Source organism: Molossus molossus, unplaced genomic scaffold (genome assembly GCF_014108415.1).
Source record: "Molossus molossus isolate mMolMol1 unplaced genomic scaffold, mMolMol1.p scaffold_m16_p_6, whole genome shotgun sequence".
Taxonomy (NCBI): Eukaryota; Metazoa; Chordata; class Mammalia; order Chiroptera; family Molossidae; genus Molossus; species Molossus molossus.
The window spans coordinates 62,645,137-62,657,917 of record NW_023425399.1 but is presented as its reverse complement, the minus strand read 5'-3'; the positions used below and the strand labels follow the sequence as shown (position 1 = coordinate 62,657,917).

General features: G+C 39.2%; 1 protein-coding gene across 1 annotated transcript in view; it reads left to right on the top strand.

The window, feature by feature from the left end:
- Positions 1 to 11,969, top strand: part of RAB31 (RAB31, member RAS oncogene family) — a 179,734-nt gene extending 167,765 nt beyond the window's left edge. The window contains exon 7 of the mRNA XM_036244351.1: positions 10,138 to 11,969. Coding sequence (XP_036100244.1) covers positions 10,138 to 10,235 — 98 coding nt within the window. The 3' untranslated portion in view covers positions 10,236 to 11,969. The remainder of the gene's footprint in view (positions 1 to 10,137) is intronic.
- Positions 11,970 to 12,781: the final 812 nt, after the last annotated feature.

Sequence of the window (12,781 nt, the reverse complement as noted above, 5' to 3'; positions counted from 1 at the left end):
TGGTTGCTTCATGGTGATGAGATTATAGGGAACTTAAAAAAAAAAGACTTTATTCTGGAAAATTTTAAACATATACACCAGTAAACTGTGTAATACAGTGAACCATCATGTCCTCATAACCAAGCTGGTTTCATCACTACCTCACCCCCCACCCCTGCCTGTAATATTTTTAAGGGAATCCCAGACATTTCTGTAAATATTTCAGTATGTAACTTTTAAAAAAATAACAATTACATTATCACATTAATAATCATTATGCTAGTAGCTTGTTAATATCATCAAATATTTGGCATTCAGATTTTAATGATCTCATAATTGCCATTAATTGATTGCATTAATTGATCTCATTAATAGCTTCTTTGTTTGCATTTTACATTGAAATCCAATTGTTTGAATTAGGATGCATATAAGTTCCATACACAATGATTAGTTGATGTGTTTTTTAAACTTCTCTTAAGCAATAGGCCCCTTCTCCATTTTTCCTTCTTTGTTTCCCTCATACAATTTCTTTTATCAAGAAATTACATCAGTTGTCCTAAAGAATTTAACATATGGATTTTGCTGAGTTTCTATTTATCGCTGACTGGTATTCTATTATTCGTATAAACCACCATTCATTAATCCATTCACCTAACTTTTTTTTTTTTAATTTTTGGCAATTGCAACTAAGATTGCTATGAGCATTCATGTACAAGTTTTGTGTGGGTAAATACTTATGAATGGAATGGCTGGCTTATCTGATAGGTAATGTTTAACTTTTTAAGAGACTGCCAAACTGTTTTCCAAAGTGGTTTTAGCATTTTACATTTCTACCCCCAATGTAGGAGAGCTCCAGTTGCTCTACATTCTTGCCAACACTTGGTATGGTCAGTTGATAAAATTGTAACCATTCTATTAGGAGTATAGTGGTATTTTCTTGTGGTTTTAATGTACATCTTCCTAATGACTAGTAATGTTCAGTATCTTTTCATTTGCTTATTTGCAACCTTGTGTCTTCTTTGGTAATGCGTCTATTCAAATTTAGCCTGTTTTGTATTGAGTTGTTTGTTTTCTTATTGTTGAGTTATAAACATTATTTATATATTTTAGACACATGTTCTTTATTAGGTATTTGTATTTCAAAAAAAGTTTTTTTCCAGGCTGTGGCTTATTTTTTTCATTTTCTTGACAATATCTTTGGACGAGCAGAAGTTTTTAATTTTGATGAAGTCTAGTTTGTTAGATTTTTCCTTTGTGGCTAGTGTTTTTTAGTGTCTTATAATTTTTAAATATTAAATTTAAAGATTAAAAGGATATATCCATAAAATGGAATATTATTTAATGATAAAAACAAATGAGCTGTGGTATATTTACACAATGGAATACTACATGGCTGTGAAAAAGGAGCTCTCTTACCTTTTGTGACAGAATGGATGGACCTGGAGATTATTATGCTAAGTAAAATAAGCCTGACAAAGAAGGACAAACACCATATGATCTCACTTATATGCAGAATCTAATGAACAAAATAAACTGACAAACAAAATAGAACAAGAGGCATGAATACATGGAACAGACTGAGAAAGGTCAGAGGGGAAGGAGGTAGGGGGTGGGGGCTGGATAAAAGAAGGTGAAGAGATTAGCCAACGAACATATATGCATAGCCCATGGACACAGACAACAGTGTGTTGAAGACTAGGGAAGGAGGAGGTGGAGGCTGGGTGCAGGTGGGCAAAGGAAGAGGAAATTGGCAGCATCTGTAACAGTGTCAACAACAATACAAAAAAAAAGAAATCTCAGACTACAAAAAGACATGGAAGAACTTTAAATGAATATTACTAAGGGAAAGAAGACAATCTGAAAAGCCTACATACTGTATGATTACTTCTATATGACATTCTGGGAAAGGCAAAACTATGGAAACAGTAATACTAATGGTTGCCAGGGGCTTGGAGGAAGGGAAGAAGGGAAGGATTAATCGGTGGAGCATAGAGGGTTTTTAGGGCAGTGAAACTATTTTGTGTGATATTATAATGGTGGATACATGTCATTATACATTTATTAAAATCCAGAGATTAACCAAAAACCTTATATGTTTATATGCATAGCCCATGGACACAGACAATAGTGAGGTGAAGGCTTGGGGTGGGGTGAGAGCTGGGTGGGTGGGAGCAAAATGGGGGACATCTATAATACTCTCAACAATAAAAATAAATTTTAAAATAATTCAGAGAATGTACAACACTAAGAGTGAAACCTAAAGTAAACTATGGGCTTTAATTAATAATAATGATAAAAAATGAGTCATCAATTATAATGTTCCATACTGATGCAAGATGTTAAAATAGGGAAATTGGGATGAAAGGGAAGAGTATGTGGGAACTCTCTGACTTTATGTTCATTTTTTTTCTGTAAATCTAAAACTGCCCCCGTAAAAACAGATTATTTATTTGAAAAAATAATTGGCGGGGGTTGGGGCAAGGGGGATGCCTTTAAATGGTCAAGAAGCCTAATGATTTTAGAGTTAGTCAAGCCCTCCATATTTAAGACATAAGACACTTGGTATCTTATTTTGGACTGACAGACAATGGTGACCTTCCTCTTACTTCCCTTAGTTCCTTCAGATCCCTAGACTTAACTTTTTTAAAAAAAATGTATCTTTTGTCTAGCTGGTGTGGCTTACAGGTTGAGTGCTGACCCATACACCAAGAGGTCACCTGTTTGATTCCTGGTCAAGGGCACATACCCAGGTTGCGGGCCCAGTCCCCAGTAGGGGGCATGCAGGAGGCAGCCAATCAGTGTTCTCGCTCATTGATGTTTCTATCTCTCTCTCCCTCTCCCTTCCTCTCTCTTTAAAATCAATAAAGAAAAAATATTTTTTTTAAAAATGTATCTCTTCACCTTCCCACATCCAATCAGTTGTCACATCTGCCAAGTGTCTTGCTGCAGTTGTCTTTCCATGTTTGTTTTCTACTTTCCTCAACTGCACCTAAATGAAGGCTTTCATTATCCCTCACCTGGGCTTTTTGCAAGCCTTCTAAGATCACTTTTTGTATCCTAAGCCATCTTTGTTCTGTATAGAATGTTAGACTCTTTATTTTAATATTTAAGGTTATCCAGTAATTGCAATATTGTCCTCTTGACTGCAGCAAGAGAAGAGTTCCAGAGCATGTGACCTCAAGTGTCATGCATGTCTCCCCCGCCTCCTTTCTGTATTCTTAGGGCAAAGTTCCATAATTGTGAGCCACTGCATTGTTCTGTAGAGACGCCCCCCCTCCCCCCCCCCAAATGGAGAGGCTTGAGGATCATTATCAAGAGTAAATACTGCCAGGTTGGAATAACTTCTGGTCAAGATGGCGGGGTAGGTAAATGCGGTATCGTGTCCTCCCACAACCACATCAGAATTACAACTAAACTACAGAACAACCATCATTCAAAATTGCCTGAAATCAAGCTGAATGGAAGTCCTACAACTACGGAATTAAAGCAGCAGCCACATCCAGACTGGTAGGAGGCGCGGAGGGTGGACAAGCTGGTCCCACACCCACCTGTGGCGGATAAAAACTAGGAGGATATCTCAGCTGGGAAGGTTCTCCCTGAGGACCGAGGGGTCCCCGTCCCACACCAGGCACCCTGCTCAGGGTTCCAGTGCCAGGAAGAGAAGTCCCATAACTTCTGGCTGGAAAAACCAGCAGGAACTGAGGCTCAGGGAGGCTGAGGCAGCTGGAGCCCCAGGCAGCTCCTCTTAAAGGGCCCGCACCCAGACTTATCGGACTCACTCCCTCTAAGCTTGGAGGGGAGGCAGCTCGAGGGGCGCCAGAGACATACAGGGAAGAACTGAGCTGTTTGGCACTGGAGCGAGAACTGGAGAGGGGGCTTTCTCCCAAACAGACGTGCTGTCAGAGGCCTTTATTCCTTTGGTGAGCTCCTCCCTGTGGCGGCAGACAGCCGCCATATCTGGGACTCCAGCAACCTGGCTCACACTGGTAGCCCCGCCCTGCTGACTCCCTGAGGCCCCGCCCCACCCAACTTTCAGGCCCACCCAAGCTGTTGCCAGTTGCTTAACCATAGGATTGGCCTGTCTTGGATCCTACTTCAGGTTTTCCTAAATTCTTTCAAACAAGCAGCATCTGGTCTCAGCTAGCACCATACCTCTCATTAAGTAATACATAGAAACAAACACAGGGAGGCAGCCAAAATGAGGAGACAAAGAAATAGATCCGAAATGAAAGAACAGAACAAAACCTCAGGAAAAGAACTAAGCGAAATGGAGATAAGCAACCTAACAGATACTGAGTTCAAAATACTGCTTATAAGGATGCTCAGTGAACTTAGTGAGGGCCTCAAGAGCATAAAAAAGGACCAGTCAGAAATGAAGGATGCAGAGTCAGAAATGAAGGAGGCACTAACTGAAATGAAGAATACTTTACACAGATTCAATAGTGGAGTAGGTAAAGCCAAGAAGCAAACCATCGATTTGGAATATAAGCAAACGAAAAACACCCAATTAGAACAGCCAAAAGAAAAAAAGAATGAAAAAAAATATGAGGATAGTGTAAGGAGCCTCTGGGACAACTTCAAGCATGCCAACATTTGCATCTTGGGGTTGCCAGAAGGAGAAGAGAGAGAACAAGAAATTGAAAACCTAATTGAAATAATGGCAGAAAATTTCTCTAACTTGGTGAAGGAAACAGACATACAAGTCCAGGAAGCACAGAGAGTCCCAAACAAGATGAACCCCAAGAGGCCCACACCAAGACACATCATCATCAAAATGCAAAAGGTTCAAGACAAAGAGAGAGTCTTAAAAGCAGCAAGAGAAAAGCAGTTAGTTACCTACAAGGGAGTTCCCATTAGGCTGTCAGCTGATTTCTCAAAAGAAACTTTGCAAGTCAGAAGGGAGTGGCAAGAAATATTCAGAGTGATGAAAAGCAAGAACCTACAACCAATATGATTCTATCCTGCAAAGCTGTCATTTAGAATTGATGGCCATATAAAGAGTTTCCCAGACAAGGAAAAACTAAAGCAGTTCATCACCACCAAACCATTATTATATGAAATGGTGAAGGGTCTTCTTGAAGAAAAAGCTAAAAAATATGAACATACAAAATGGCAATGAATACATATCGACAATTGAATCTACAAACAAAATGAACAAGCAGAACAGAAACATTTTCATAGATATAGAGAAAATTTTGTTCGTTTCCAAATGGGAGGGGGATGGGGGAATGGGTGAAAAGGTGAAGGGATTAAGAAGTACAAATTGGTTGCTAGACTGACAAACCTCAAAGGGAAAGGGGGTTTGGGAGTGGGAGGAAATAAACCAAAGAACTTATATGCATAACCAATGGATACAGACAACAGTGTGGGAAAAGGCAGGAAGGGGGCAGGAGTGGGGAGGAGAGGGTCAATGGGGGGAAAATGTGGAACATCTGTAATACATTCAACAATAAAGATATAATTTTAAAAAATTTAAAAAAGAGTAAATACTGCCAAGTTCTAATAAACTTGGTCAATTTACTAATTTGTATATGTGCTGTCGAAGCGAGCATGCAATTTACTAATTTGAATGATTCAGATAATCAGGGTGAAGAATTGGAAGCTACAGAGCAACTACCACTGAAACTCAACAAAAGACAGCCGAGCCAAGTAAACACTGGAAGTGGAATGAAAGGAGAGAAGAAACAGGCAGGGAGCACTTTCAGCAAGTGCAGGAAATGGCTGGCCCACCACACAAGGAAAGAGGACAGCTGCAGCTAAGCATGCTGCTTTATTTTTGTTGTGTGTAAAAGCGTTATAGCCTCTAGACCAGAGCCACGATAAAATTTATAGGCTTGGACTTTGTTTTTTCACATACCACATTCCTGAGGAATCATTTGTAAAACCTGCTTTCTCTCTAGACTGTCAACTTTCAGAAAATCTGAACTTCAAAAAAGTATTTTAACTTTTCCCAAACAAATCTTACACAATCCAAACCTTATGAAAATAAACACTCTGGCCTAGGATTTATACTCAAGGATGACTTGTTATGAAGGTTGAGTACTCAGAGAACATTTTGTAAGAGCGGAAACATGCAGATGGTGCTCAGAGCCTTTTTAGATGTTTGTATGTATATTTTTGTCCCATTATATGCCCTGTGTAATTAATACTAATTCAATAGTGTTCTAAGGTGATCACCTTGGAACAAAATCTATGACCATTTTCTAGAACTATTCTTTTATCTAACCTTTTAACCTTTCAGTGAGTTCCAGATAACTCAGACCATAAGATCCCGAGCTCTTGTGTTTTCACAGTGCTGTTTGCTTCCTTCTCTTTCTAAGGTGCTGGCTCCATTGTAATGACGTGACTTTCCTCTCTCTCTGCCTTAAAGTGGAAATGCTTCCTTTCATATCACTGATTGAAGGTGGAATGTGTGGGACACCTCCCAGGTTGAGTGTTCTGTAGAAGAGCTGGGTGGGTCTAGTAACTGAACCGAGTGTCGACCATGGTGAACCAGTAGGCAGGGTTTCTCCCCACGCAGACTCCACCCGAGCCGTACCCGGAGCCATGACTCTGTTCATTGTCCTTAGTTTTTTCCATATTAGAAATAGCCACATATCTATATTGTGTAGTAGTTGTCAAGTTATTTTCTCACGTTCTTTTTATAGGTGAGGAAAGGTAGTCTTAGAGATACTAAGTAAAATGAGTAAGTTCACTTAACTGGAATGTTGACTCAGATTTCAAAACTCTTCCTACAAGATGAGCAAAATGATATCTGAAAAAACTGCAGTACTTCTGTTTTTGAGAAATATTTTGTTCTGATTGAGATTTTGAATGTTCTGAAGATAAAACAGAACCTGCTTGCCTCTAAGAAGCTAGGTTCAACAACCGATTCAAAAAACATTGCTAAAAGTTTAAAATGAATAAGAGGAATTTCCTTGAAGTGTTACTCATGTCTTAACTTAATCTTGTATCCCAAACTTGTCTTGCTTGTTGTCTACTGAGGAGAGAAGTGAGAGGCAGGAAGACGGGGAGAGCAAGAAATGTGCTGACATGCCTCGCTAACATTCTCCCTTTTTTGTATGCTCCTTGTTTTCAGATTTTCATTCTGCTTTTGTGACTTAATGAATAGCTGATGTATAAACTTTTTCTATATTTGGGGTACTTATCAGAGGACAAAACTTATGACACAAAGCTTATAGAATAAGCCATGTATACAAGGACTAAAAGCCTAATGCTGTTTTGTTAACTTTAGAGTTAATAGCATAAGCATAGCATGAAGTTTATGTTAGTATAGATAGTTATTTTGATATTGCCAAAAATGCTGATCAGTAAACAATACTTGTCTTAGTTAACTAGGGCAGTAGCTTGCACCAATAAGAATGATAATTTTGTCCAAAAATATTTCAGATGCAAAAGCAAAAGTCCCTATTGCAGTACCTAACACACTCAGGAGGCATCTGAAGTATTATTGACTTAGATAACTTAAATGATATATCTTGACACTTTCATCCCACCAAAACATCTCCTTTTCAAGGAGTAAGTAACATTTGACTGGCAAGATTTGACCAAATAAATCAGAGTATTGGTAATCATTGGGAACTAGCTCCGCTATCTATCACTTAAGATTGACAAAGAAGCAGAAGCATTTTGTTTACTTATAATTAAGACTAATAAAAGAACACAGCATGTCCAGAAGAGGAAAACACATACTTAACATTCTCATTTGCTTCTGGATTAGGAGTGAACTTTTTAAAGAATGGCCTGCAACAGCTTTATTAGCTTTGTTTGCAGTATGAAAAGGTAGAAACAGTAGCTGCAGGGATTATTACAACCTTTCCATCTGCTCAATAATCAGATGAAGAGCCATTAATTTTTAATTTTGGATAATTTCCATTGACCTTAATCTTTATGCTTGAGCTTTGGTGAATGACCACACCACCCAATCTACAGAATGCATCAGTACCTTTGAAATGCATTATTTCTGTGTTTTGTGGAAATGTGCTCTACCAGGTCATTTTTACTCTCTTTATGGTCCTTAGGTAACATCTAGTTGCATTGAAAGACTTTGTCTTTGGAACTAATTTCCCTTCTATTTCTAATTGCTGGTTACTTAGTAGACTAATATGCTAATTATCTGATTTTAAAAATCCTTATTTTAGAATTAACTTTAATGCCTTTTTCATGAGGGGAGAGAAAAGTAGCATAGAGAGCTAATGTGTGTCACGTGGAAAGAACATAGGCTTTGGAATCCATCAGAAAAATCAAGATGTTGGTTGTAAAGAACCACCTGTGCCACTAATTATTGATGTGATCTTCACACATAATCTGTTTTCTGAGTCATAGTACAATGGTGATAATAGCCATTCCACCAGTTTCACAGGGTTAAGTGAGGATGGTGTCTGTGAAAATCTTTGAAAACTGTTCTAAACAAATATTTGTGATTTCCAGATTCTATTGCCTTTTTAAAAAATTGATTTTTAAAGGGAGAGGAAGGGGGTGGGTGGAGAGAGAGAGAGACATCAGTGTGAGAGCAAAACATCAGTTGGTTGCCTCCCATAGGTGCCCTGGTCAGGGATCAAACCTGCAACCTAGATATGTGCCTTGACTGGAAATTGAACCCGGAACCTTTTTTGGTGTATGGGATGATGCTCCAACCAACTGAGCCACCCAACCAGGGCTCTGTTGCCTTTTTTAGACACCTTTTTTGAGATAAAACTCACATATCTGATTATAGATAACAATCCTGTATTATAAATTTCAAAGTTGCTAAGAAACTAGATGAAATGATTATTATGCAATATCATAGAGGCATTGGCTAATGCCACATTGGTAATCATACTGCAATATATAAATTATAAAATCAACACAAACTTACACAATGTTATATGTTAATTATATCTCAATAACAATACATTTTTAAAAATTCATATACCATACATTTCACCCATTTAAAATGTACAATTCAGCTCAGCCGGTGTGGCTCAGTGGTTGAGCGTTGACCTATGCACCAAGAAGTCGCCAGTTCAATTCCCAGTCAGGGCACATGCCCAGGTTGTGGGCCAAACCCCCAGTAGGGGGCACGCAGGAGGCAGCCAATCGATGTTCTCTCTCATCAGTGTTTCTATCTCTCTCTAAAATCAATAAAGAAAAATAAATAAATAAAATGTACAATTCAGTGGATTTTTTAGTATAGTCACGAATATATACAACCAACCCCAGTCAGTTTTAGAATATCTTTATTATCTAAAAACAAAACCTCCACATCCTTTACTTACTACCTCTCTATCACTCTCCATTATCCTTTTAATTTTTACTTTGCACTTATTTACAGAGACTGTAGGATAATTGTTTAAAATTAAAGTAAGTAGAAATAAGATTACTTGTGGCCCAGCTGGTGTGGTTCAGTGGACTGAGTGTTGTTCCATGGACTGAGAGGTCCTGGTTCGATTCTCAGTTGGGGCACATGCTGGGGTTTCGGGCTTGATCCCCAGTAAGGGGTGTGCAGGAGGCAGCCGATCGATATTTCTCTCTCACATCGATGTCTCTCTCTCTCTTCTTCTTTCTCTGGAAAATCAATAAAAACATATTTTTTAAAAAGATTACTTGTGGATGACATTAAAATACTGTTTCCTGTGAAGTGTCTCTTAGGGCTTTTTAGTTAATGCTCTAAGTGCATCAGTAGGATGACGGATAGCAAGCAAAGTGTTAATAAATGATATTAAAAAGAAGATGCTAACTCCCAGTCCAGTTCTGTTTTAAGAAGCAGAAAACGCAAGTCCTCACTGTTACTGTTGAAGTCCTGGTGCCATCGAGCAGCTCCTTCCAGTGGGATAAATCTGTGGGAAGGCTGGAGAGGAACGAGGGGGCTGATGTTTGTGCCAAGATGGATGGGAGCCTTCCCCTTTACTTAGAAGCAGATGTTCCACAGCCAAGGGAATACATATTACCAAGAAGCTTTTTACGTTTCCTTAACTTTCTGAACATGAGTTTGATTTTATCAGCAGAGTGATGAAGTAAGGAGGGGAGAGGAGGAGACGGGGGACAGAGTCACACATGAAGCCCCTCTCCTTTTTGTACAACACAAATATTAAGTGGAGCTGTTGAGGCTCGTTCACAGTCTGTGTGTGGTGCCAACTGGGAAAAAGGAACTGAACCTCAGCCTTGTTTTTGTTTCAGGTCGCCAGATCCCACCCTTGGACCCCCAAGAAAATGGAAACAATGGAGCAATCAAACTTGGGAAGCCAAGCATGCCAACCAGCCGGCGGTGCTGCTGATTGAGGCCCATGGCCCACTGTACTTGAAGAAGCCAGAGCCACCTCCCTGAGAACTGCTGAAGGACCCATTCTCGGTGGCCTGACACCTCACTTAGAGAAGTGAGCACGCTGGCTTGACATCTGGGAAGACCTGCAGGGAATGGGACAGGAAATGTCCCTGAAAAAGTATTTGAGAAAACTCTAAAAAAAATCTACCATTTAGCCTTTTGTGCATAAAATGCACATGGGAGAGAATGGATGGTAGATAATAAACATAGTTGAGTTTTTGTTGAAACCCTTAAAATATTTTCAATTTGTACAAAAATCTTACTGGCTTATTATGTGTGTGAGATTCTAAAAGTGGTATTCCACATTGATTTCCTGTGTCCCCTAGCCAAATTCTAGTATCTTCTTCAGTGCCATTGACTTTACTGAAAGTTTACCTTAATTTTATTTAATTTAACTTTCAGTGGAGTATAACTGGATCATCACTCAAGTTGTAGATTCGAATTGTTATAAAACTGGGGGAAGATGTATTAGAAACTGTTGTGTACATCTGACTTTTACTCGATGAATATTTTTGTAAGTTTTGATCACATATAAACAAACAATTCGACTCTGACTAAAATATTACATGTAATTTTGGGATTGGGAGGCCTGGTTTAGAAGAGTCATTTAAGTACTGACTGGATCAGCACTGACAGGTGTAGGATGTAAATATTGCTCCAGTGACCACTTGGCATGCATCGCCTCCACGGCAATAAATTCCTACTCTCTTAGAGAGGTTTAACACTCAGAGTTTTATTTTACTAACAGAATATGTCCTAGTGTCGTATCTAGGGGGGGAAATTAACTGGAGTACTTTTGAGACCATATCGTAGGGTGAACTTCTAATAATAGCAATTAAAAACAGGTTACAGGAAAATCAGCCTAGATTTTACTAGAGAAGTAGCAGCACCTTAAGATTCTAGACCCAAATTGCAAAATTAGAGAAAGCATTTTAGAAGATGCCAACCTTGGGGAGGTTGGATTAGGGCTTAAGAGGGGTCCAACTCTGGAATGCCAATTAACTGAGCGTAGGCTTTGATTGAAATCTTCCCTTTCAGGTTCCCTGTCTGCTCAATTAATTAAAGATGTCAGAATCCAAAGGCAGTAAGGGAAGAAAAGGCATGAAGAGAAAGAAAGGCTATTTCCATTTCAAATTTGAATTCTGTTACCATTCTAACTTTCATAAGAACCTAGGATCCAGAAGCAGTTGGTTTTCTATTAAGGCTTATACTGGGAGGTGATTGTTAAGGATATTCAGATCAGGGCCTTTTGTGAGAGCTAAGAAGCTGTAAAACAATAGCAGAAATAGTTAATTGTGCACTGTGGTCCATGAACATTTAAGGGCCAGTAAACATTTATTGCAAACCTACAATGCAAAAGCTAGGAGAGGTAATGAGCATATTAAAGACCTAGAACTTTAAGTAACTTAGTGTGAGCTGCCGCTTCACAGTCCTGCCACGGTGTGTCCTCCATGTTCTGACACATAGACACCAAGTACTGCCATTGACAAAAAGGAAGAGTCCTTAAGAAACCAGGGCCAAGTTTACACTTCTGTATATGGATGGTGATCAAGATAATAGGTAGAAATCACAGATTAAGGTGTGTTTTTTTAGACATGTTTTTTTATTGAATTTTAAGAGAGAGATGAAGGAAGAGAGAGATAGAAACATCAATATGAGAGAGAGACATCAATCCGCTGCCTCCTGTACACTCCCCACTGGGGACAAGCCCGCAAATGGGCATGTGCCCTGACCAGGAATCAAACCTGGACCTCTCAGTCCATGGGACGACACTCAATCCACGAGCCACACCAGCCAGGCAAGGTTTTTTTTTAAACTCAAGAATATCCTGTCTATTTGATGTTCTTCACCTTGCTTGCTCTTAAGAGTCGTTTGACAATCTTAGAATGTGAAGGCTGTAAACATTTCTTTTTGGTTCAAAAGTACCTCTTTGCTCTCCCAGACAGGTACCTCAAAAAACGTTAGCAAGTGGCATTTGGATGAGTTGGCTGGACCTTTGCAGGGTTTTTTAGGGTTTTCTCCATATTATCAACATTACTGGTTTACATGATTCTGCTTGCAGGCCAAGCAATTGTCATGCTCTTCCCAAAGTTAAAAATTGTGGAATGAAAATTGAAATATTCTCTTTTCAGGTTGCATGCAGGCTTCTTTTGGAACCTTCCTTTTTTCCGCTATCCCTGTCAACCTGGGGTTATCCCAGACAGTCTCTCAGGTTGCCTGGCTAAGGCGGTACGCATCCCAGTGGAGTTATACAGCTTTGGTCTGGATCTCTGTGGTCACATTTTGCATAAAATGGCTGGTCTTGTCATGTGGTGAGCTGCCCACTAACAATGTCACAGTTTTATTTCAGAAGCTCATGAGGGTGTGAAACCACTCTAACCTTTCTGTGCTGCCTTTGCTGTTCAAGCCAGTCAGATGACTGTGTGTATAAAATCCTTACTTGGAGTAGTCGGTGAAGAAAGCAGTGGCCTTTGAGCACAGAAGCCTTTATATAAACAT